This window comes from Lycorma delicatula, chromosome 6, assembly GCF_047948215.1.
Source record: "Lycorma delicatula isolate Av1 chromosome 6, ASM4794821v1, whole genome shotgun sequence".
In the NCBI taxonomy this organism is placed as follows: Eukaryota; Metazoa; Arthropoda; class Insecta; order Hemiptera; family Fulgoridae; genus Lycorma; species Lycorma delicatula.
The window spans coordinates 118,966,497-118,993,604 of NC_134460.1; the positions used below are offsets into that span (position 1 = coordinate 118,966,497).

At 29.5% G+C, this 27,108-nt stretch overlaps 2 protein-coding genes across 16 annotated transcripts in view; one reads left to right on the plus strand and one right to left on the minus strand.

Moving 5' to 3' along the window:
* Window positions 1-10,750, minus strand: part of Pop1 (POP1 ribonuclease P/MRP subunit) — a 34,628-nt gene extending 23,878 nt beyond the window's left edge. The window contains exons 1-2 of one of the 2 annotated variants that reach the window (XM_075368432.1): window positions 10,725-10,750; window positions 4,209-4,327 (exon numbers count right to left, since the gene is read on the minus strand). In XM_075368432.1, the coding sequence (XP_075224547.1) occupies window positions 4,209-4,280 (72 nt within the window). In that variant the 5' untranslated portion in view covers window positions 4,281-4,327; window positions 10,725-10,750. The other variant, XM_075368431.1, reaches the window with a different exon arrangement.
* A 246-nt stretch (window positions 10,751-10,996) lies between these two features.
* Ufd4 (ubiquitin fusion-degradation 4-like) overlaps window positions 10,997-27,108 on the plus strand; it is a 280,366-nt gene continuing 264,254 nt past the window's right edge. For all 14 annotated transcript variants that reach the window (XM_075368433.1, XM_075368435.1, XM_075368434.1 and 11 more), the window contains exon 1: window positions 10,997-11,157. The gene's annotated coding sequence lies outside the window, so the exon portion shown is untranslated. The remainder of the gene's footprint in view (window positions 11,158-27,108) is intronic.

The window sequence follows — 27,108 nt, forward strand, 5'->3', positions numbered from 1 at the left end:
TTCTTCTACCTCCATAATCTTTTCTCCTCCTATTTTCACATTCATTGGTCCATCTTTGTTATTTCTAATACATTTCATTACTTTTGTTTTGTATTTGTTTATTTTCATGCGATAGTTCTTGCGTAGGACTTCATCTATGCCATTCATTGTTTCTTCTAAATCCTTTTTACTCTCGGCTTGAATTACTATATTATCAGCAAATCGTAGCATCTTTATCTTTTCACCTTGTACTGTTACACCGAATCTAAATTGTAAAGATTAAAATGTAACGGGGATAGGGAACATCTTTGTCGGACTCCCTTTCTTATTACGGCTTCTTTCTTACAATAAGTAAAGCACAAATGATACAATATAATTACAATATTTAAGTACAAATTTGAAGTACAATGTTATAATATGAAATAGTACAAATGTAATGTACATAGTAAATAAATATAAAATAAGAGAAATTAAATTTTATTCAACAATTGGAAAGGTATCTAATTTTAGGTATCTAATTTAAAATTTTGCATTGAGATACAATCACAAAAAATAAAGGAACAGACCAGTCCCAATGCTTAATTCAATGATTTGAACTAAATTACATAAATTATATTATAACATATTAATTTAATACAATTTGTAGCCATCATCATAAGATCTTGGTGAAAATGTTTTTAAAAGGAGCCTATTCTAAATTACTCTAACAAAGGAAATTATTTTAAATTAATAAAAAAACTCAATACTTTCAAATGAGAATAACCAATCTTTAAGAGCTTTTACAAATTTTATCACTGTTAAACATGAGTAACATAGGTAGTCGATTGATTAAGGATTTTGGGTACAACACATATAAAAACACCTGAATGCTTCATTATTGGCTTGAATTTGATTAACATGCTTTTAACACCGACTATTTGCTGCACTACGTTTTTTGGAGCAATGATAACTGATTTGACATTGAAGCAATAAGTTTTTACTTATTACTGCACAAGATATTGAATTCTTCTGCAATTATTTTTGGTTCCTAGGCAAATAAACTTGCCAAGTGGTTCCATATAGAGGAAACAAAGATTACTGCAGATAAATTCAATAACATCTTTGCAAATATCACAAATGATTTAAAGAAAAAATATCTTCTTTAGTAACTGGATGAAATAAGTATAAACTACTTGCCCCATAAATTCATACATGCAACTTTCTAACTTCCTCCTACATGTGCAGAAGACGTTGTTTTGGTTATAAAAGAGTTGAATTATAAAAAGAATCGATGATATTTCTGCATTTATTATAAATGAAGTTAAAGATATTTTATCTCCAGTTTTGGCCTTTTTGATCAACCTGGAGTTTTGAATGTGGAAAATTTCCATCAGTCTTACAATTTGCAGTAGTTAAAAAATTAATTAATTCTTAATTAATTAATTAATTTTTTATATTTCAACTATTATAGAGGACTTTCATTATATTTCTATTGAAAATTAAATATGGTGCTTGTTGTGTGTTGATTAGGTTGTAGATTGAATAAGTAGACGAATTCATATTGAGTTTATGTAGTATTTATTCATTTGTAGAATACATTTTTGTTGAGTATATCTGGTAGTCTTGTTTGTTGTAGTTTGATTTCAGTTTAGTAATAACACATTGGATATTAATAATATAGAGTACTTGAAGTATATTGAATCGAATTAACGTAAATGAATGATTGAATAATAAATGCATTGTATGTTACCGTCCCACTACACCATCTTGCAACGTGTCACACCCGGAATGTAACAACGAAGTGAACGCGTGTCGTCAGCCCTAGCGGCGTGAATTGTAACTACAACAACAAGCTACCATTACAATATTTGAATAAGAAAACATGATATTAAAACTTAACAGTGCTGTCTGCCTTTTACTACATAGAGATGAAAGAGTATGCAAGCTAGTAGTGATGCAGAGGAAGGAAAAGCCAATCTATCTCAAGTTATCCTAACTCTAAAAGAAGCTAAAGAAGAGAGATGACAAATGGAGAAAGAAATGAACATGTCCTTTGAATACTTGTTAGGTGTGGTAAATGATCAAAAGAAACTTCTGGACGAACAAGCTCAGCAGATAAAATGTTTTACAATGCTGATTGAACATATTAAGCAGAAGAATGTCAGTCTTAAAAATAAAATCAAAATACTGGAGTTTAAAGTCAATGAAAATAATCGGTACTCAAGATCCAACACCTTTGAGAATCATGGGATGCCTGGAGCAGCCAAAGAAGATGTGTATGGTAACAGACATCACTGTTGCTGTGGGCATGGAAATCATGAAAAATTCAAATGACATTGTCACAGGCTGGGGAAGGGGGTCAATTCCAACACTCCAGCTGGGAGCATTGTGAAACTTGGGAGACGCAAAGACAAACAACATATTTTGGCAAAGTGAAAAAAGCGATTTTGGACAATCGTAAGTTTAACACGAATGACTTGGGGATGATGCAGGCAGCAGTTCCAATCTATATGAACAAGAGTCTCTGTCCAGAAAGGAGGAAGAAGTTGTTGCACGACAGCTGGGCAGGCTAAGACTGAGAAGAAATTTTATGTGGAAGGAACCCTCAGCTCCTATGAAAGTAATCACAGTTGATTTATCTAGCTTTAATTATTTAATGTAAAAGTTTACTCTCAGCTTGCTAAAACCAATAAAAATTACATACCTGGTGGAATATTAGTTTTTGTGTCTAAACGGTACTTTGCCATAACAGAGCTGGTTGCTATGAATATAGGAGATATAATCAAGGTCAATGTTTCCTTATATCATTTTTTTGTCTGCAGTCATTTGACTGGGTTGATGCAGCTCTCCAAGATTCCTCATCTAGTGTCAGTCATTTCATGTTGGTATACCCCCTATATCCTTAACGATGTGTTTTACATATTCCAAATGTTGCATGCCTACAAAATTTTCCCCTTGTACCTGTTCCTCCAATATCAAAGCGACTATTCCAGGATGCCTTAAAATGTGGCCTACAAGTCTTTTCTTTTAACAATATTTTTCCAAATGCTTCTTTCATCAATTTGCCACAACACCTCTTCATTTGTCACTTTATCTACCTATCTATTTTTAACATTCTCCTATAGCACCACATTTTAAAAGCTTCTAATCTTTTCTTCTCATGTATTCGGATCGTTAAAGTTTCACTTCCATATAAAGCTACACTACAAACATATACTTTCAAAAATGTTTTCCTGATGTTTAAATTAATTTTTGATGTATGCAAATTATATTTCTGACTGAACGCTCATTTCGCCTGTGCTATTTGGCATTTTTTATTACTCCTGCTTCATCTTTAGTAATTCTACTTCGCAACTAACAAAATTCTTCTACCTCTGTAGTATGAATCATACTTTCAGTAACAAATTATCTAGATGTCATTATAGACATTTTAAAATATTTTGTATAGTAGGCCTACTATAATAGGAAGTAGGCCTATATATACTATAATAGTAGGCCTATAATAATACAGTAAGCCTGCTGTAAAAATTTCAGATTTTTTCCACCTGTCCCACATGTGGTTTTTGAGCCCCAAAAATGAGACATTTTCAAAATCTCACGATTTGGTGGCCACTATTTTTAATGAAGGACACATGGTAAATGTCCAATTTTTTTTTTAAAGTACTACCAGTACCTAAGAATTAAAAGGTAAAAAAAAGGCCTGTTACCATATGCCCTTCATTATTTATTTTAGTCCCAAAATCTGAAAAAAAAAAAATAGTTTGTAAACATAACGTCAGTAAACATTACAAGATTTGGTTATATAACAAAATGAATTTTGAGTGCGCTAAGATGAAGTTCCATGTTTACTCTTTCAAAAAAGCCCTTTTTGGCTCTGTATGATGTAAAATATGAGTGCTACAGCTCATGGAAAAAGTGATGAAAATGGCTGTTTTACCTGTATGCAAGTTAGAAAATAGTCTATTACACAAGAAAATTTTTTTTTTAAATATAAAATAAAAAAGTCACTACAAGGTGGGTAGTTATCATATACCAAATATATCATCAAAATCAAAAATAGTGATGCAATAAAATTTTTGAAAATTTGTTGAATTAAAATGAAATACCCCTCAAATTTGCTTGCAACATCTGACTCATAATTCAATATAAATTATAAATATATTTATAAATAGATTTATATTATATATTTTTTTTAATATGAATTATAACCTATATTACATACAGTGAATAAGTGAAAGAAGTATACATACTGCTTCAATGAATGACTGTCTCAAAGCTGTAGGGAACCTTTTAGCATTATGACTCATAACACGTCTTTGCATATGCTTAGGTAACCTCTGACTTATACCAGATGTCCGTTGGGGATTTTCTGAAAAAAAGAAAGAAAAAAGAAGTAAATGTAAAGTTGTTAATTTTATTCTAGTAAATAGTAAAGATAATATTTGTAATTACTTAAGGGAGTAGTACAACAATAATGGAGATTTAGGGGTTTCTTCATATTAAATAAATAAATAAATTTTTTTATAATTTCTTTTTTCAAGAACGTCTTTCATCACATCGTATGTCTCTTTCAAATTAATACAATAAGCGATTGGTATCAAAGTATATTTGTTACCGTTGTGCAGTGGAACCACTTTATAAACTATACTTGGACTAATCTATGAAAAGACACCAGTCCTCAGGTTTATGAACTTTGCAACATAAGCTCATCAATATTCGTGCAATAAACCAAATTATTTTCACCAATAAAGTATGAGAAAGTACTTTTTGTCAGCTTTGAAAGCCCAAAATTTTTGTATTTTGTAGAAGTAAATTTCAACTTTGCAGTCTTTATCCTAACAGTTCAGCTTGATTTTTTGATAAATTTAAATCCCTAACCAAGTCATTTAATTCACCTTGTAATATAAGATGTGACTTATGGGAAGATAATTCAAAATCAAAATCATTGTTTTCTTCAGTATTGCCTGATTCTTCATCGCTGTTTTCGAAACATACATTCACAGGTGGTTCAGGAATTGGAATAATTTCACTGTGAGGTACAGGCCTGATTGCAAATTGCAATGAAGGATATTTTCCAGTATGTTTAGATTTTTTAGAAATTCCAGACACAGTTGTTAAACAAAAGTAATAATCGGTTCAAAAGTAACAATCCTTTAATTAAAATTTAACAATTTTTTAATAATGGTGGGTGATAGAAAGATTCTGAGTTCATATTCATTTGCAGCATCAAAAAACAGATTAAAATCATGTATTACATGTTAGGAAACAAAAATCATTTATTGGTGTATAATTAGTAACTTTTACTACGGTTCATTGTAAAAATTACTGAAATATCTAATTAATCAGTTAAGAAAATTTGATAGATCACCTCGGTTTAATGAAGATATTGCAACAATTTTCTGGTAATCATACATCCTGAGAAATCAGATATTTTTCATGGCCAGAATGAACTCAGATGCAGTGACTACTTTTAATGGAGTTTTTGAAAAGTAGGGTGTAGTAAAGCTCAAAGTGTTAATGAATTTAAAATATCAACAAATAGATCCCAAATTTGTGAGAAATTTCATGAGAGTCAAAAATGCATTCCACAAAAGGTGGGCATATGAAGAATTTGTAACCTTAACTTTTCAGGTGTAATTGTTATAAGATATTTTGTTTTAAAGTTGGATGTAAAAAAATGAATTAAACAAGGTTTTTAGGTTTTCAATTTTTACCTTTAACTTTTCCCATTTCTTTGACCCATCCTGTACAATTACACTACAAAACGCATATGCAAAAGTGATATTTTTTTAAAAGACAACAATGATTGAGTTTACTTACAATATTAGAAAATATCTCTCAGATCTTAGTTAAACATAACATTTTCAAAATATCAGCATAATTACTATATTATACTTTTTTTAAAAGGACCCAAATTTTTATATCAAATATTAAAATGTAAAGACACAAATATTCTTTATTTTGTTACAAAATATGTGTCGATCAAATATACATTACTTGAGATATTACACTACACCAGGTTTACAGTGAAAATTTTCAAATTAAGTTTTTTTTGTGCATACTACTACCATGAACCAAAAAAGATTTTCATGTCATTCACTATCATAGATGTTATGATATAAAAGGTGCAGTTTTCACAAATTTCTACATGTTTAATTTTTTTTGAGAAAGGGAGATTATAAAGTCTCAGAGCTGAAACTCTGTTACTATTTCCCAATTATTAGAAGAAAAAAATGGTTTCTAAGCCTATTTAATCTTTAAAAGATGTACCCTTGAAAATGGAAACATTTTGAAAAAATCTTCAACTTATAATTTTTCTTTTAAACATTCTATATTAAATGCTTAATCCGTTCTTTAATCATCATTTTGAGTATTTGTTTATTCCATCTGATAGGTAAAAAAATTATTAGGATGGGATATTAAATTGTGATTTGTAATTGTGTACTACATTAATAGTGATTGATGATACTTGATATTGTGTGTGTGTGTGGGTATGCATGTGGGTGTGGGTGTGTGTGTGTATGTGGTTGTGTATGTATATGTAAAAAAATTAAAGCTTGAATACTCTACTTTTTGACAGTATACTTCAGATTTCAAAAATCTAATCCCGCAATGTACTCTGGATTGTGGTAGATTGTTCAACAATTTCTGATAGTATTCCATTGCTGTATTTGTCTGAACGTAGATTTAGTGCTGTAGCAACGTTGCTAACAAAAAACAGAAATATCCTGCACGTTACTGAACGCGGCAATTTACAGCTTTTTACAGCTGTTAAGTAAATTCGAGCCTGATATTAACAAACTCATTAAAGCACATCAGATTCATCCTTCACATTAATGCAAATGTAATTTTTCAATTGAAAGCTTTGTTTTAATTATTATATTGTTACACTGAATATGCTATCACTAATGTTGTTATATAACTATATGGATACAGTTGTAATTTTTTTGAAAGCAATTTTAATAAAAATACTTCTAAACATGATTAAATATGCGTTTTAATTGTTCTCATTTAAAATATAAGTTTTAACACAGAAATAGGATATGCTATGTTTAAAAACAATAATTGCAATAGCCTTTTTTAAGAACGCATCTTAAAAAGAGCAATTGCAATTATTATTTTTAACAGATGGCAAATTTAAAAATTTTGGGGGCGGTAGAAAATTTTTGATTCTCAATGTGGGCAGTGGGTGAAAATGTTTGAGAATCAATGCTTTAAAAAGCAATCATCTCCCAATCCATCTTACCCAAGTATCTTTGAACAATTTATTATTTAGTTTCCCTTTTTCATGATTTGCTTTATTTCTAATTCTTCTCTTCATCTCTCATTCTTCCAACCTCGCTTTTCAAGTCACATTCGTCAATTTTCAAGGAAGATATTTCTCCCCTACATTCTCAGGTTCAAAATTTCCCATTCATAAAATATCATTTTCAACATCATATGTTTTGAAAATATTCTCAATTGTATGTCCCCAATACAAGTAAACTTGCTGTGTATTGTTATGCCACACTGCCTATATTATGACATATGCTGGATTCCTATCTAACTCTCACACAATGAGGATTCTTCTTACCCCAGAAAACCACATTTTCCTGACTTTTTCATTACATCCAAAACTTCTTTGCACCACTCCCTGCAATTAACATCTTACAAATGTTTTGAAAATCAAGAGCATTCAGTTCTGGCTCAAGGTCACACAGGCTACTTACCTTTCCTTGTTTCAGTTGCAAAACCTTGGCAGATTGGAGCCAATGCAGTTACTAGTGAGGAATTGTAGGTGACATGTTTGGATGCACAAAAAGACATATGGAGCAAGTAATGTCAGATAAAGAATCATTTTAACAATGACCCACCTTGGTTGAGAGAAATGTGTATTTGCTTCCGACAGTGTTAAAAACAAGCTGCATAGTGAATGAAATAAGACACGAGTACAAACTAGTATCTCAAATTAAATCTACTCATAAATAAGCCGTCAATACTGTGTCAGTCAACATGATCAAATTAAAAAAAGACTTGAATATAACCTATTTCAAATGTCGTTTGATAATGAATTATCAGACTGAGATATGGAACAGCATGTTGCTGCAGTCTGCTGTGCATTATTGGAAGGATTTCCAAATGTGTCACACACAAAGTTCTGATAAATGCACAAATTATCACAATTTATTCACAGGCCAGGAAATGAGGTTACTAGGCTAAGGAGAATCCCCATTTTGTGCAGAAGTTAAAAAGAGACCCATCAAATTTCACAGTAAGAACTTGGAATCTTCTATATTGGAGTGACTAGAACCCTTATGTTGCTGAAGGCTTCCAACCCCCTGTGTGATCCTATTATTATTGTCTTCATTCACTAAAAGGATACTTTGAGGATTTTAACCAATGCCACTAACAGATAAACTGAAGAAACTATTTACAGTATCGTGGAAACACAGGGCAGAATAACATATTAAGTACTTACCATGAAATTAAAATTGTGTATAAGCACAATAATATGAATACAACTAACAAATAAATTTTCTTGACTTGATTGTTCCAAAAAGAAATCAACAACGGGATACTTTCTAAATACACAAAAAAAATTAACAACAGACTTGCTTATCAAATCATATGATATGTCACATAAATTAACTGCTTGTAGAAACATGACCTACAGGCTAAGATTTAGCAAATCACATAGAGGAACTTAAAACAATAAAGTACCTAGTACACTAAGAGATATAACAGCATACTTATTAACTCATACAAAATACACAAAAACAAATAAAAAAGGGCATCATACTAGGGTCAATCCATATCAAATCAATCAATTTAATTTGTAAAGGTTGCTGTCAAAATTTATTATTTTTTATTTTCTTACCTAAGTTTGTACTACACTTTTTGATCTTAGCCAAGAGGCCGAGAAGTGATAAATAAGTTTGTACTACACTAAGAGAGTTGAAAACAGGTATTCAATAATTTTTTTAGATATTCTGTATTTTTTGAGTGGCCATTTTGCATTGGTGCGTCTGTCTATTTTTCATTTTACAGCAGTTTGTGTTACAGGCTGTAGCTTATATTTTTTTTTTTAAGCTATTCAGTTCAAACAAAAACCATGTTAAAGAGCATCAAATGTACAATATTTTCTGTGCAGTATATATTTAGGCCTACTTAACTGTAAATAAACAAAAAAATTGGTAAATATTAATGTTTTCAAACTAAAAACTTTTCTTTTAAAATTAAAAATAAAGATAAAACTAAGATTCACCTTCAATTTTTTTCTCTAGATAGTCTTTATAGTATACTACTTCCCTATAACGTTTAAAACCTTAATTGTTACATCCTTTTTTTAATGGGTCTTCAAAAATATTTTAAACACTTATTACAACTCAATGAACGAATGTTTCCTGAAAATTTTGGATTTTTAATTGTCCCTTCTGAGATATTTCAGACTGAAAATATCTGATTTTAGAAAAATTGCAATATTTGAATACCCATTAAAAAAAAAGGATGTTACTCTTAAGGTCTGAAACCTTTTAGCGAAGTAGTATACTATAAAGACTATATCTAGAAAAAAAATTGAAGGTGAGTCTTAATTTTATCTTTATTTTTAATTTTAAAAGTAAAGGTGGTTTGGTTTGAAAACATTAACATTTACAAATTGTTTTGTTTATTTACAGTTATGTAGACCTAAATATATACTGCACAGAAAATATTGTACATTTTTTGCTCTTCAACATGGGTTTTGTTTGAATTGAATATCTTTAAAAACCAAGAAGGTACAGCATTTAACACAAACTGCTGTAAAATGAAAAATAGGCTGACTCACCAATATAAAATGGCCACTCAAAAAAAACTGAATACAAACTTAGGCAAAAAAAAAAAAAATAAATAAATAGATTTTGTCAGCAACCATCATTGGTTGATTTGATATGGCTTGACCCACTATCATGCAAAGGAAGGGCAATTTAGTAAACTACAAAATTCTATCCTGATGGGTAGATCATTCTTTCTAGCCACAAAAAAGGTAACCATCATTTTTTCATATCCTTTTCGAATATTATTCCCCCCCTTTTTAGTTCTACGGGTAGGTCTGATGTATTATTTAATATACTATAATATATTATATACACGTGCATATGCATAATTTTATAATTCTGAGACTCCTAACAAAAAAATTACGCCATACAGACATTTAAAAAACAAATACATAAAATGTTAAATTAGTAGGTTTTTGATTAAATAAGTTTCAAGACTTAATTTGAACTTTACAAAGAAAGTCGTTAAAGCATATAGGTATGTAAAAATAATAATTCTGGACAGTTTATGTTCTGAAGAATTCGTAAAATATATAACTTTAAACAAAATTAAATACATCCACATTCAAAGTAAGAAATTTCGAGATTAGGAAACTAATCTTCGGTGTCATGCAAAATATGACAGTTTAGGTTGTAGTAAATTATTGTATGGTTTAATATATACCTATTGCTTCTGTAAGTGCTGCAATTTCCTGAGAACGAGAAGAAATAAAATCCATAACATTCAATGTATGTGGTAATACTTTGTCACCGCCGAGGGTAGAATCAAACTGTCGCTTAATCATTATTGGAAGACAGTTAAAATTTTTGTTACAAGATTATCAATAATTAATTTATCAACGATTTATCACTTAATAGCTCTTTAACTATCATGCAACACATGTAAACCTAATACACAAATCTAAACTCAAATTCCGTAAATGCATTAATAAATATAAACTGAAATCGAAGATTCCAAAATAACACGCTTACTTGTAAACTGTTAAACCAAACTCAACACATGGTACAAAAGTAAAATGGCTTTCATTAATGGCAAAAGCTAGTTGGGATTATGATATTTGCAAAGGAAATATTATTATATACACTATGTTACTTTAAAGAAACATACATTCATACATTTTCTAGTAAAACATTAAATTTATTTGGTGATATTAACATCAGTCTAACAAACAAATTACAATACAAGATTCAAAAAAATTAAGTGTTAGCATCACTGCTATCTATGTAGTTGCTTAGAACAGTTGTTCGCAGTTCCGTGTTGTCCTTGAAAAAAATCGGGTCGGGTTTGTAAATGGTGTAGTTAAAACAGCGAAATTCTGGTTGTAAGTTTCTGGTGAAATTACTAATTTGTTAATAAAAATGTGGGGCGAAAGGAATACTATGAATATGTGAAATTCATCTGCAGGTTTGTTCTTGTTTTCTCTGTATTAATTATTTGGGCTGCTAACCACAGTTTGGTAAATGCTTCTTTGTTCCTTATTTTATCTGCAGTTGTATTAAATATCCGTGTTTTTTTAATTTTTTATTTATCTGAGATTTTATTGTTAATGATTAAGTTCGTAAGCATATTTGTTATATGAACTAAAAATTTCGGAGAGTTAGTTATATTTTATAGTTCAATATTTTTGCCTATTACTGTCGCATGTTGCAATCTGAAGCAGTTCGTACGAATTAAGTTGTCAGCGCACCTTCCTGTTCAGATAGTTACAAACAAAAACATCATCTTTTGTTTCACAATAATTAACTTCATTCGAAAATCTTAGAACATGAAGAATTTATAGAATTAATCCGATAAGACATTAAACCAAATAGCGATAATACGTTTCACAAATTATTTACATTTGACATTTTTATGAGTACACTATTGTAATCGTATATGAAATTATTTTGTGTTCAATTTTTCTTATAACTTCCAGTATCTATGAAGTAAGCAGTTTATTTATGTATTATATTTTTTTTTTGTGGTAACTGGAGGTTGAATATTGTTGGATACTAAATTCATATAGTGCATTTAAAAAAAAATAATTTAAGAATTACTGTATACGTTTTCATTTTAAATGAAAAAGACTTACAGTGAAAATTTTTATTTTAAGAAATCCTGTTTATATTCCCATTTGTTTGCTTCCTTTATGATGAACTTAAAAGCAGTGAAGGGAAAGTTACTAATTTTATATTAGGTAGAAAGGGAAAGTTTAGGTTGCATTGCAGACCTAAAAATCTGCTGTTATGATACTAGTTTTATTTTTAACTGAATTGTTCAAAATAATCAAATTATGGATTAACTGGGACAGTGACAAAATTATGTTTTTACAATATGTAATGATAAAGCTTAGCACTTTATATTATTAAAAATCATGTATAGTGGTTTTTTAATAAAATGTAATGTTTATGAATTTATGTTTAAGGTAAAATGTGGTGTAATTTATTTTAATTATATCAAGAAAATTATGAATATATATATATATAATTTTCATAATAAATATATTTCCGTAAGAAGTTATTTAACATTCATTAGCTATAGGATTTTTCTAAACATATGATGTCCATTTTTCTTACCAAATTAAGTTTATTAGCTATAAATTAGAAAATTGAGTCAAAAAATTGCCAGCATTGTATGCTACATTTTTATTGTACTTACTCATTATTTATTACTCCTGGGAGTGCTGGATGCTCCTTAATAAACAGCAATTTCTGAAATACTACTCTGATGGAAACTTCACCGTAATCCAAAATGATATTGCGGAAGCATGTTTCTGGTTATAATTTACTAATTAGAAATTCTTGGTGTTATACATTTAGTGAAACTATGACAAATCTTCCAACTTATTTTAATTCAATATGCTACTGGATTGCATTAATGCTTTATAAATTTAAAATAAAACATTATAGTTATTTTGAGAAATTAAATTAAATAATGGTAGATTATATTATTGGGATTATTTGTAGTAGTTATTAACTTCTTATTCTTTACTGCCTCTTTCATGCTCTTTTACATTGATTACTGTTTTTTATCATTAATAAGTAGAATTTCAAAATGTTGAAATCTTTAAATTCTTTCCAGCAAGCAATTCTTTCTGTTATTTAAGTGTAATATGTAAAAAAAAATTTTTTAAATTAAACTAGCCAAAAATGTTTTGGTAGATAAGTAAAAAATTAATTATTTTTTGTTGAACATTTTGATGAAGACAGATATAAATGTTTGAGAATAACATAAATATTAATTACATTTTTTATTTATTCTCCTGATAATGATGTTAAAGCTAAAGATGCTTAAGTTAAATTTGAAAAAAATTCATTAAATAAATCTTTTATTCTGATCATTATGTAACAATACATTATATAGATCATGCCAGGAATATTTGAAATTAAATATAAGATATAAAATAGTTATAATTAAAGTTCTTAATAATTATTTAAAATATTAACGCATAAAATAATATTTAGGTAAATACATGAAGATTGTAAAAATAAATAATAACTACGAAATAATACACCATTCTGAAGACTTTATTGAAGATAATTTAAGTACATATTTACTTACAGATTTAAAGGATATAGAAAATTCAGGGTTATTAAAAATGCTGAATTGATATTTAAAAATTGAATGAGTAATAGTCTTTGTGTAAAAAAAATTTGAATTTCATTTTAAATAAATTTGTAGGAAGATTTAATATTCATTTAATAGAATATTAATATTTATTTAACAGAAGCTTAATATTCTTTCTCATAAGCTGAACTATTGGCTTCTTATACAAAACAGTTGTCTGGTTTAATAGAGGTGGACAATATCATTTTTAAATAATTAGTTACTATTCTTTTTAGCAAAGATTGATTCATAAATATTAATACAAGGATAGTTAACACTTAAAATTTTTTAATTATCTGTCAACACAATTCATCCTTATGAGTGCCAGGTAATGATTTGACAGCCTATTTTTGTATATCTTGAAAACATGTCCTGATAATAGTTACCCATTGATAAGCATTGTACATATACAAACACAGTATGTTTCAATAGTACAATCCAGTTTGTGTGTTTCAACTGACCTTCCAAAAGAAGTGAATCACAGTATTACATATTTCACATTGTACTTGGGGGAAAAACACGATTTTAATGCATCTTAGTTGAAAACTACGTAAGCATATATTTTTTTTTGTCGTAAAAACTGTTACAAAACATAATTTTACAAACCTAGTTCTATATGATTTTTCAAGTAGAATTCTCTTTTAAATTAAATGATTGAGAATTTTTTTTATGTTAGATTTTATAATTTGATTATCATTTATCTTATTTTTAAAGTACTGAATTAAATCATTATCGACATTCCAACCAGCTGTTTGGATGCTGGTTGAATACTTATTGGATGGACTTTTAGAACAATTTATTTATTTAAAAGTCTTTATAAAATGTAACAATGCAATATTAATCTTAAACAATGTGTAATTTTCAGCTTGATTAAATTTCAATGAAAAGGTTAGAATCCAAAAATAAAGAGTAGCTAAAAATTATATTCAAAGTAATGAATAGAATTTATTAAAAATTTATTATTACCAGTATGTATAAAACAAAAGGAAGTACTTACGTATTAACGTCACTGGAGCTACAGCTTTATTTAAAAACAAAGTAGTCAATCTGATTTTGGTGGAAAATGGGCAGATATAGAGTTTAACATAAATATTTATTTTATAAATATAATTTAACCAAACTTAACCTATGCTCACTTCGCTCGCTAATCTTGACTAATTAATACCGTAATTTTTTGAGTTACCATAATTTGATTATTTAAATAATAAACAATTGCAATAATTACTGAATTTATTAAATAAATACTCAAAAAATTACGGTGTTAATTAGTCAAGATTAGCGAGCGTAGGTTAAGTTTGGTTAAATTATATTTATAAAATAAATAAATATAAATAACCTTTTATATTCAGTTTTGGCCCATTTCCCACCAAATTCCGATTGAATACTTTGTTTTCAAATAAAGCTGTAGCTGCGGTGGCGTTAATACGTAAATACCCAAAAGGATATGTTCTTTTAGCCAAAATAATTAAACTTTCGTAAAAATAAAAGCAAATATAAAAAATTAAAGTAAAGTATGAACATCACTACAGAATAATCTAATAATAAACAATATACTTAAATATTAATTTACATATCTGTAACAAAATAAGTTATAGTTTTATAAAAAACAATATTTAAATAAACCAATCGCAAAATTAATAATAAAGTAATTAATGAAGAAATATTAAACATCATCATTGTAGGACCAAAATACCACTTTTAGAAGAGGAAAGTGCAGTTAGGTAGCACATCAACTTTAAAAAGAAAATAATTTCTGAGGAATTTTCTAAGTGAATTAACTTAGATAATTATGTTTTGTATAACTAATTATGTTGGCTTTAGTCATATGCAGATCATATAATATAACTAAACATGAGCCAAATGTAAAGCAGGTCCTCTATACTTCAGTATATCATTTGTGAAGAATGATAACTGGAGATTGCATTAACATTAATTTTTTAAGTATTAGTTTATATACACTTTTTAAAATATTCTAATACCTAGTTATTTTATTTCATTATCAAAAAGTAATTTAATAATGATTTGTAAAATAATTTAAAATGTAAATAAATAATAACTTATTTTTAGTTTCATAAACCACATGCATTTTAATATTATATTTAAGAAATATTTTCATTATTTTACTTGAAAATATGTTATAAATTTAAAATTTTCCAACAGTTCTGCTTAGGTAATTGCTTAGCTCATTCCCGAATAAGATAAAACTAACTGTAATTTGTTATCTGATTTAAAAGTGTGCAGTATTAATGTTCTCAGTAATCTGTTTTCAAAGGCACTCTTAAATGTAATACTTTTTTAAGTTAGAGATTAGATCTACAGAAAAAAATGTACAATGTAAAAAGAATAGGTGAAACAGATAACTAACAAATTATTTATGAACATATCAATAGCATGGAATGCATAGAGGTGTTTAATCTGTTTTAATATAAAAGCTGTGTGTTATGGATATATTTTTTCATTGTTAGATGGTTTCATGGTCTTGTGAAGTTACTTGTATATTATTAGTATTTTGAAATGCAATAATTAATATTAGAAATCAGTTGTTGTCTTAACTTTATGTGCCCTTTTAAAGATATGACGTGTAACCATCATTAACAATAATAAGTAATAAAAATTAACAATAATAATAAGTATGAGGAAGTAATATCACTAAATTCTCTAAATTTATAAAATGTTGGTAATGTTTTCTTAACTGATTAAAATTAAAGTAATTCTGATTTCATACAGTTAAACAGAAATATTAATACAGATATCCATAAAAGATTAGCCTGTTGACAATGTTTTGTATCGATTTTATTAACAAAGAAAGTTCAATATAATGTTTCTAGAAATATACCTTGAAAGTCTGAAGTTTTTTCACAGTACCTCTTCGCTTTAATAAAACTTGATTCATGTGTGCTTTTAGTGGCACAGGCGATATTTAAGTGGTATTCATATTTTCTCCACGCATTAACCAGCATTTGCTGAGATATGTTTTCAATCACATGTATGAACCACTTCTGAGTGGTGTCCAAATCATCAGCAGTAGTTGTGTAAACAATATTATTACTTAACTCAACAAAAAAAAATTGCATTAAATTTCCATTGGGATTATGTGCGGTTATCTTAGAGGCCTTTGAATCTGCCATTCATGCTGATCCAATGATCTATAAATGTTGCAGTCAAAGTGTCATCATTGATATCAGCCTAGTGAGCAGGTGTTCCATCCAGCTAGAAAAAATTTAGTTGCCTCTCTTGCATACATTTTGGAGAATTCATGATTAATAGCATGTTTGTTTGTAAACATTTTCAAGTTCTTTGTTTTTCATGAAAAAAGAAAGGTCGTATTATCTTACTGTGTATGCCAACCAAATTTTGAGTCTGGAGCTATCTCTGACATATGTTCCCTAACTGTATGTAGATTTTCTGATCCACAGGTATATAATTATTCTACTATTGACATGAAATGTGATGACATTTCATGTCAATAGTAGATACAGATATATCAATAGTAAAACAGATACGATACAAAAATTGGTTATCTGCTCGGTTTTGTTCAAAGTGAGATTATGGGTCCTCGCCTTCATAAAGATGATTAGTTTTTTATTGCAAAATTTGAATGTTATATGCATAAAGATTTAACCATTTCTGTAATATTTTATGCACTGTAGACTTTGGCAAAACTGCCATGAAGCTTATCTTGCTGATTTTTCAAGTTTTGAAGTAAATGGATCTTGAGTTGCCTCAACTGATTATTCATTAACTGAAATCTTCAGGCTTTTTTTTCTTTACTGCACCAGTTTCTGTTTTCTGACCATGATTTAGTAAGTTGCACATCTGGAGAATTTGTATCATACTAGGCTTTAAACATTATCAGGATATTAACAGTTGATTCAATTAACCGTACAACACATTGAGTTTTCTATTGTATTTATAACCATCTTGAATAAATAAAACAAATGCTTCTAGTGATTAAACCTGTAAATGTAATTTACTTGTGTAAATCTGATACAAAACTGTAATATTAAGATAATGTGATTTATGGCTTAAGAATAGATCTTTCACCATAATCTTTTATGATTGCCTGTAGTTTATTTATCAAAACTGTAATATTACTAGATGGAAAAACGCAGTAGCAAACCAGCAGTTTTGTCTAAACTTGTTTCATATGTGCATTTGTCAGCAATTAATAGTATAAACATATTTTGTTATTAATTGTGACCTCATTAGAAAATAGGAAATGACACCAATCCCCTACTCTCTAAAAATATACAAAAATGGTATAATTGTTGGACCATCAATAATAGTAGCCACCATTTAGATTTAATCACTTGTGGAAATCAGGGTGCTCCTTTTTTTCTGTGGATAGATAATGGAAGAACTAGTACACTTTTAAAATAAATTGAATGCAATTTGGTTATCAATACAAAGTCTTACAATTAAATATATATCAAATGATTGTCTACATTTTCTTTATGAATACCTTAATTTAGATCTACTTATTCTATTTGTTAATTTTTTCTCTCGAAGTCTATATGTTCTTTCAAAGTTAATTAAATAAATTATATTTTTGGGGCAAAACTTATGTTCTGTTATATTTAAATTATGGACATACAGACATCAAATAATCAGTAGTACTGTGTGTTCATTTTATTCTGCACATCATGATACTATACAGTATAATTCCACTGTGGACTGTAATACAGAAATACTCGCATTTCATTTAATTCATGGAAAGTAGTTGTGCTCAACTGGTAATGTTGTACAGCAAGTGTTGGAAATATCCACCATTTTCCTGAAGGCAGGTCTGTACCTTTCATACCATATTTTTTTACACCCTTCGTAGGATATAAGGGCTAATGGAATTCATCTCAGGTCTTTTAGAGTACGTGGGTTTGCTCGATATACACGTCCTTTCAAAAAACCTCAGAGAAAGAAGTCTGGTGGCGGTAAGTCAGGAAACAAGGGGCCACAAATGTTTTGAGATCATGTATTCACCAAACCAAAAATTGCATGGTGTTTTTGGATGTATGGCACATTGCCCCGTCTTGTTGCAGGTAATAATAGTGTTCATTAGGCTAGAGAAGAGCTACAAATTGCATAATTATATCTTTGTATGCCAGAATCAAGTTTTGTAAAATAAAAATCAGGCCCACTATTCATCATTGAGAAAACACAGTGATTCATATAATAAAATGCGTGGATTTTGTGTTGAGAAATATCTGTTCTGATACTGATGTAACCGTGTAGGTGAAAACATGCCTCGTTACTAAAAAAGTACATTCAGTATGCCTACCTCATTCCTTTCCACTTGGTTGATAAACCACTGGCAGTAGTACCTATTCTTTTAATAGTGTCTGGGGATTTTAGTTCCGTACACAATGTATTCAGTATGCATGTAATTTCTTTGTGGCCTTTTGTACACTCCTGTACAATATTCCTGTCTGCAATGATAATTTATGCAAACTTTTCTTTGGAATCTTTTGAAGTAATGCACTATCTGTTCCATTTTTCCTTCTGTCAATAATGAAGCACGCCTATATTTCTTGTCAGCAACACCCCTGGTCTCTCAAAAGTGATTGATTCATGATACTGTTGATTTGTTTGGCACAGGTGCACCTGGAAATCTTTCATGAAATTGTTCATTAACGTAGTCATATGACATGCTTGTACACCTCGACAATAAACATCCGCTGTGCTATTGAAAACAGCATGATTATTCACAAGGAACACATCACTCAATACTACATGTTCTGCAAAGATAATGTGCACTGTATGCACGAAAATGATTATTGCAAGCTGAAGGCACCTACTGGTAGGTTAGCTACTATTTATCCAACACCTAGGCAAACATCAATTAACTTTCAGAAATTGCTAAAATATAGTTACTCAATGGCAGTATGCTCAAGACAAATGATCGCACTGTAGTATGATTTTTCCAGATGGTGGCAGATGTGAAGATATTGTACTCTGTAATTTTTAATGTATTTTATTAGAGGTTAAGCACTCTAGCATGTTGGTTTATAGATCTTTTCTTTTTTTTCTTAATTGCTTTATCATTATCAAATGATAATACTTTTTTTATTTAACAGGTGTATAAAAAAGTTATCAGAGTCTTAAAACTATTAAATACTTCTTAATTTTGACTTGCAGTAGTAATTCGGAAATAAAGTGAAAGAGTAACTCTTACAGTTTTTCTTACACTTTCACAATTGTTCAATATACCTTTTGTCACATGGCACACATTCAACCAAGACAATTTAACAGCACACAATTCCACAATTTAACAGCTTGTTTAGAGTAATAGAAGCAGCAGCTGCTTCAGCCCTGTACGTCAAATCTAGTAGATCAGGTAGTAGAGTGGGCACATACACAGGAATCCATAACAAAACCCCCATAATAAAATTCTCTGATCCATCTTGCAGTTGAGGAAAGTGCCTTTGCACAGCATATCCAAGTATTCAAACTACTGTTACGCTTGCGTTAGTGATAAAGAATGGCCTGTAAACTTGCTGTCAGAATATCACATAGAAAACATTTAATTTTGGGGAGTTTGTGGATTCTATGAATTCATGAGGATTTTCTGATACTCAGATGCAGATATAATTTGTGTTAACTTTTCCACTAAGAAGAAATGTTGACTCGTCATTAAACACAATTCTATCAAGAAAGTCAACATCTTTATGCTGCAATATTTGATTTCAAGGTTGGCACGTACAGTGTAATCGGTAGGCTTCAAAACCTGTAAACTGTATGGACACATGTGTAAGCACTTCCTTTAAACATTCCATATTGGCATCGCTAATTCATGGCCTTCCTGCAAATTTTTTAGGACTATGCAGGAAAGACCCCCTGATTATGTTCAAGATTTTTATCAGACCCTCGGTCATGCTGTTCTCTTCCCTTTACTAAGACATCTGATCATTTCAAATTGATTACGCCATTGACAAATGTTATTGTCATTTGGAGGATCATAGTTAAACTTTCTATGGAATGCATGTTGAACTGTAACAACTTATTCACATTTAGCAAACTGCAAAACAAAGCTCATTTTGTTCAGGATTTACCATCTTTATTAGTGGCATTGTCAAGAGGGATGGTAGGCAATCAGTCTAGGCCAAGCATGCAACTAAAACTGTTATTTTTTCTCTTTAATTCTAGTCTTAAATCAACACTTTACACCCCATCCCCATATCCAAGAGATATTATAATGATTTAAAATTCTGGTACTCTTTCTTGTACACCCGATACATCAGTAAATTATATGTCATTATTAAATACAAGCAAGATCTAATGCAATAAATAAATGATTCAAAAAAGACTTCACAAATTTATTCAGATAACTTATAAATAGATTCAACAAATAGATTCAGTTCAGGTCTCATTTCATAGCAGAACACATAAAATTTTGACGAACGTAGTTCATTAGTTCTGAATTCGGCCACCAGTGTTGATAAATATGGATACATTTACTGGTTCGGAATGTGCTCGCTGTATGTTTTGGTTTCATAATTTACAATCAACAACTGCAGTTCAACATAATTTTTCTTAAGAGTATGGTAGGGACAAGTTGGCATACAATTTACTCTTCGCACCAAACTTTTGATGAGAAAGGTTGTTTTGTTAAACATACAAAATCACCAGGACGCATTCGCATCCCTTAAGCTGTTGTGGAACATTTCAGAGAAAGCTTTGCATATAATCTGAAGAAATTGTAAAGACTTAGGGTTATTTAAATGACATATTTAATTTTTAAATACCCTTTTCACTTTTTTGCTCTTATTTAATTAAATATTGGATTTTAATTTTTATTTAATATAGGAGTTGTAAATTTAAAGATCTTTGGGTTGGGTCGGATTCATTCGGCTCTTTACACTTCATTCATCTCCTGACGATTCAGCGGTTCTTCACAGTTCACACATCTCCTTTTGGATGCACTCAGCTCTTACAGTCTTCTTTCAGATGCACTTGGCTCCTGACGATTTAGCAGCTCCACATACAGTATATAAGCAAGCTCATCACTTCATTTGGACAATCCAGTTCCAGCTCTCTGATTAGTCTACTTCAAGTATTATCATTACATTTATGGATTCAATAACATATATAAAGATTCACATATGTATGAACATTATTTACAATTCACAATAAAAATAATTACAATCGCAGCTACATAAGATTTAATTTATTTATATGAATCGGCACCAATTTTCTACAAAATCAACTCGACATCCATCATGCGAGATTGACAAACGAATGTTTTCACAAACGAATGTTTGGTGTCAGAAACTTAGCAGCAGATTCGTGATAGCACAAGGTCAATTTATTTTAACCTAGTGTGCTCTAAGCAAACAAAGATTGTACGGCACGTTCTTCCAAGACAACTGTAAATGGTATCGTTTATCTGGACATGTTTCCAGATTTCCTAATTCCTCAGTTGGATGATGATGATGATGACCAAGATGGATGTCATTATTGTCAGCAAGACAGGACACCAACTCGCTACCACCTAGAAATCTGAGATTTTCTTAATACTTGATTCCCAGGTTGGTGGTCGGTCGTGAAGGTCCAATTGCATACCCACCTCACTCTCCAGATTTGATCCTGCTAGATTTTTTTTGGGGGGGTTTTATTAAAAATTGGGTTATGTACCACCTTTGCCGCTGATCTTGTTGAGTTAAAACTTCGAATTGACGCCACAGCTGCAAAGGTAATGCCTGAATTGCTGGCTACAGTCTGGAATGAAATCGACTTCGGGTGGGAAGTATGTTGCATTACAAATGGAAGCCATATCGAAGCAAAGTGAATGTTGAGTGACAAACTTGATGTATTTTTATATGAAATGAGACCTTAGCTGAATCTGTAAGTCATCTCAATAAATTTTTATGTGGCTTTAAAGTTATAAAGTCCTTTTTGAATCACCCGGAACAAAGGGGTACCTGGATAATAGAATTTTACTATTGAACATGGCATTTTTTGCTGTTGTCATGTTCCTAACTTGCTTAAAAAGATGACTTATTTCTTAAATGCATAGTAAATGGTTGATAACATTTTTAATGATACCTTGATGTTTTCACTTGCAAAAAGAATGCAAGAAAATACAGTTTTATTTATTTAGTTGTAAAAACATAAGCAGTACATTTTAAATTGTGTATTTACATTATCTGTTTTGTATTTGTAATTTATTCTGAAATACCTTAAGAACAAGTTGTGTTAATTAAATTTTAGTTTATATACATGTTAGTTTTATTTTGAGTTTAATTAACACTCAAACACTGATAAAAGGTATACATGGTGTTTGTACTTTCTGATAAGAGTTATGTTTATATAATATTAAAGTAAAAAGAAAAAACTAATTACCGTATTTATTCGAGTATCCACTGCACTTTTTTCTTGGAATTTGAGAGAAAAAATAAGAGTACGGGGCTTACTTGAAACATAGCCTTTAGCCAGGATAATTTATGTAAAATATACGTTTTCTTAGAAGTACCTAAATTCAATCACATAAATATAGTTATTAGGCCTTCGTTTATCAATACCGGATGCCACGTATATAGAATACATCCTTAATTATTAACATCCTGTTCATAGTATCGATAGGAATAAGTTACGGTATTTTTGTAAAACTGATTCATTCTGTATGGGCTGCATCCGGTTCTAATGACTACAGTATCAGCTACCAATCGTCGTCTTGTCTATTCGCCGTAGTCGTTGTACTGTCTGTATATGTAAACGGTCATGTGCATTTTATCTGTTTAGTTTATCTTGTAAAGTTTAATACGGCGATTTATTTTAATTACGGCATTAAAATGAGTACAAAAGGACAGCGTCTACGATCTTTTACAGTAAATGAAAAACTTTGCGTTATAAAAGATGGTGAAAAATTGGAAATCTGGCGGCAGGAAGAAAATTTGACGTAGATGAAAGCTGCATTCGAGGCTGGCATAAGAAGAAACAACTTCTGGTGAAAGGCACTGGTAATAAAAGGGCTTTTCGTGGCTTAAAACCGAAATACACTGACATAGAAATAAAATTGTACGACGTTGTTTTGTAAAAAAAGAAAATGCGGTTATGCTGTCACGACAGAAATGTCAATCATATGCTCGTGAAATCGCTAAATCGTTGAATAAAGTTGATTTTAAAGCAAGCCGTGGATGGATAACACGATTTTTTTTGCACGAAATGATTTGTCAATAAGACGAAAGACGACAATTTCTCAATGACTTCCAGACGCTTACGAACAAAAAATAGTACATTTTCACAAATACATAATAAATCTTAGAAAAGATAAAGACTATTTGCCTTTTCAAATAGGAAACGCTGATCAAACCCCCTGTATATTTTGAAATGCCATTTGACAAAACCGTAAACAAAAAAGGTGAAAAAAATGTTACGATTTGCACTGATGGTAATGAAAAACAAAGGTGTAATGTTATGCTTTGTATTACTTCTGATGGATCAAAATTACCTCCATACATTGCTTTTAATAGAAAAACTCTTTCTACCATACTGGTAAATGGAGTTATTATCAGAGCACAGGAATCAGGTTGGATGGATGAAACTTTAATTTTAGATTGGATCAGGTGTGTATGGCAAAAGCGATCAGGAGATTTACTTAATAAAAAAAATACCGGTATGCCAGTAATGGATAGTTATCAGGGGCATACGACTGATAAAGTGAAAGACATTTTAAAAGGGGAAATTATTACAAACCAAGTAATAATTCCAGGTGGATTGACATCTCTATTGCAACCACTAGATGTCTGCATTAATAAAACGTTCAAATTTGCATTACAACAACTGTACAGTAAATGGATGGCTGATGAAAATTTCTTCCTCACGTCTACAGGAAGAATCAAACGCCCAGATTTGTGTTTGGATAAAAGATGCTTGGGAAGGTATTTCCACGGAATTAGTAAGGAAAAGTTTAAAAAAATGCAGAATATCTAATGAACTTGATGGTAGTGAAGACGATCACCTTTGGCAGAGCGACGTGGAGACTACCGGTAACTCATCTACAGACATTGAAAGTGTCAGTGATTAATTAAAAATCAAATCCCATATTAAAAAGTGTATTTAAATGATCCTTTTCAACATGATACTTTCTTTTCGTTTTGGCCTATTGATTCTGAACTAAACTAGTACTTATGGTAATTAATTATTAATGTAATATTAATATTGTAATTTAAACGAATTAAATGCTTTACTTTCTGAATATTTTTGTAATTACGTATTTTTTTATTATATCTGTTGCACTAAAATACCAGTATATACTCAATTTTTTTTTTAGATTTTCGGTCCGGAAAATCTAGGTGCAGAGCTTATTATAATAAATACGGTAATTAAAAATGGGAGTATTTTAAATATTATAGACAATTTTAAGGCACATGTAAGATTATATTCTTACTTTTCTTAAAAGAAATAATGTCATCACTACAAGATCATAATTTTCCATTTATGAAGTCTGATTTATTAACAGCTAGTGGTCTAAGCAATCAGAGTTCAATAAAATACTTTTTTAAGATTGTTAAAATCACAATTTTGTATATAAAGATTCTTTAACAATTGTGTAACAAGATATTTTTAATGAAGACAAATTGTTATTGCAGTTGCCGGTCAGTTTTAGTCAGTTTGTTTTTTTAATGGATAGTCAAATTTAGTAAGTTTTAAAATTGAAGTGTCTTCTATTACACTTCTTTTTTTTAAAAAGAAAACATCAGGCTTCTTTAAAAAAATAATTACCTATGTACTTAAAAAGTTTTATTCTTTAAGTAGTGAAAATTTTAACTTTAAAAATTATAGAGAATTTAATTTAAAAAGTTTTACTCTCCATCCTGCTAATACAATTAGTAAGATGATCCCTAGAGCTACTTACTTGAGTAATTAAACCATAAATAAAAATGAAATATGTAAATAAATAAATAGAAAGATTATCAACTTTTTTTATAGGAAACTAATGGCACAGTAAATTCAAAATTGTATTTATTTTTTACATAACAACCATAGACACAGATTAAACATATCTTTGGTAAGCTTGTATTGTCCAGATAAAACAGACAAACTCAAATTTTGTCCAGACAAAATCAGTTCTCTCTGAACTGATTTTGTAGTATTTTTGGCCTTTCCTTTTTTTTCATGTTTCTAATTTCTCAAAATAGTAAAAATTTAAAGTTTTATTTGTAATATTACAGTAGAGATAAGAAAATTTATTCTGTTGATTGACAATTTGAGATTCTGTATAATTCAGGAGGATATGGATGAGCAATTTTTTTGTTTGAACATTGTTTGGTTGGTAAGCTAAGACTGCTGAGCTAACAGGTTTGTAACCTTAAGAAAAAAATACCAGGTAGATATTCTGCCATGTTTATCCCAGTTGTTAACCATTTTATGGTATCAATTGAAATTATTGTTGATGTCACTAGCGATTCTTGAATTGCATTCTTGATGTCACTGGCAATTCTTGATGCAGAGTATCTATCTCTATTTTAGTCTTAATTATTCATTTTGGCTATTTATATGTAATACTTAAGTTTAAAAAAATGAATACCGTATTTTATTCTGAACTTTTTCAAGCAAGGATTGTATTGCCTTTGACCAGTTTTAAAAATTATAAAAGAAATTTTATTTATTTAATTTTTCACATCATAGTATTTTCAATTTCTCTTTTAATATTGTGGAAAGGAGAAATAAACTTGAAATTTATATGTTTAGGTTTAATTTTTAATGAAAAAAATAATAATTTTTGTATATGATTTAATTTTATTTAAATGTAAAAAATAACTTTATTATTGAATTTACTTATTACAAGTACTTTTTTTAATTTAATGTAGTAATTTATTTATTATAACAAAACACTGTTTTAGAAAAAGATAATTTAATGGTGGAGTTCACAGCACTCTATAATAATAGTAATAGTAAACGTTTGAAGGAAAAATAATAATACTTGTGTGTTGAGCTTTCATAAAAGGAGGTTAGCTAGTTAAAAGTGTATGGGAAACATAGTTTATAAAGGAACTGTTAAGATAAATTTTTGATGAAGAAACAATCCAAAATATATGGTAGTTTAAAGATCTGCCTACTTCCAAAATTTATAGTTATCAACTCTGTGTGTGTCAGTCTGTTTACTTGGTATGTGTGTGAAAGTATTTAAATTAATTTAATATAACCGTGGTTATGTGTACACACACAAGAACTAATAATAAACATATGGGGAGGTGCCAGAATGGAAGATTTTATCTTTAAATATGAAATTTGGCAAATTGAGAATGTTTATTGAGAAAATTATAAAACATATGTGCCAAACAATATGCTTGGAGTAATTTGCTTCATCGTATGATACACGTGAACCTCTTCATACAGTATGGCCTGCCAACAAACACACACACATGCATTCATACTAGTGTTGTTTACAGTGTGTGTGTGTGTGTTAGTGTATATATATATATATTTTTTACATGTCCTGTTTGTTGAATTATAATTAGTATTTATAAACCACCACATACACACATGTCAAGTAAGAATGATCATCTTACCTTCAATCTAATAAGGTCTTTTCAAATCCTACAGAATCATCATCAGTTATTAAAGTACCACAATTATGAAAGCATAAGCTGCTTTGTCAACAAAGTAAAGACTGATTAAAACTATTAGTGAAATGTTGAAATTTTATTTTAGAGGCCTACCAATATTAACAGATAATCCTGGTCAAAATTTACCTGATGATTTACTAAATTGAAACTTTTATAATTATAAATATAATATTTCTCCAAATGCTTCAGTTTGTTTTAAACATTT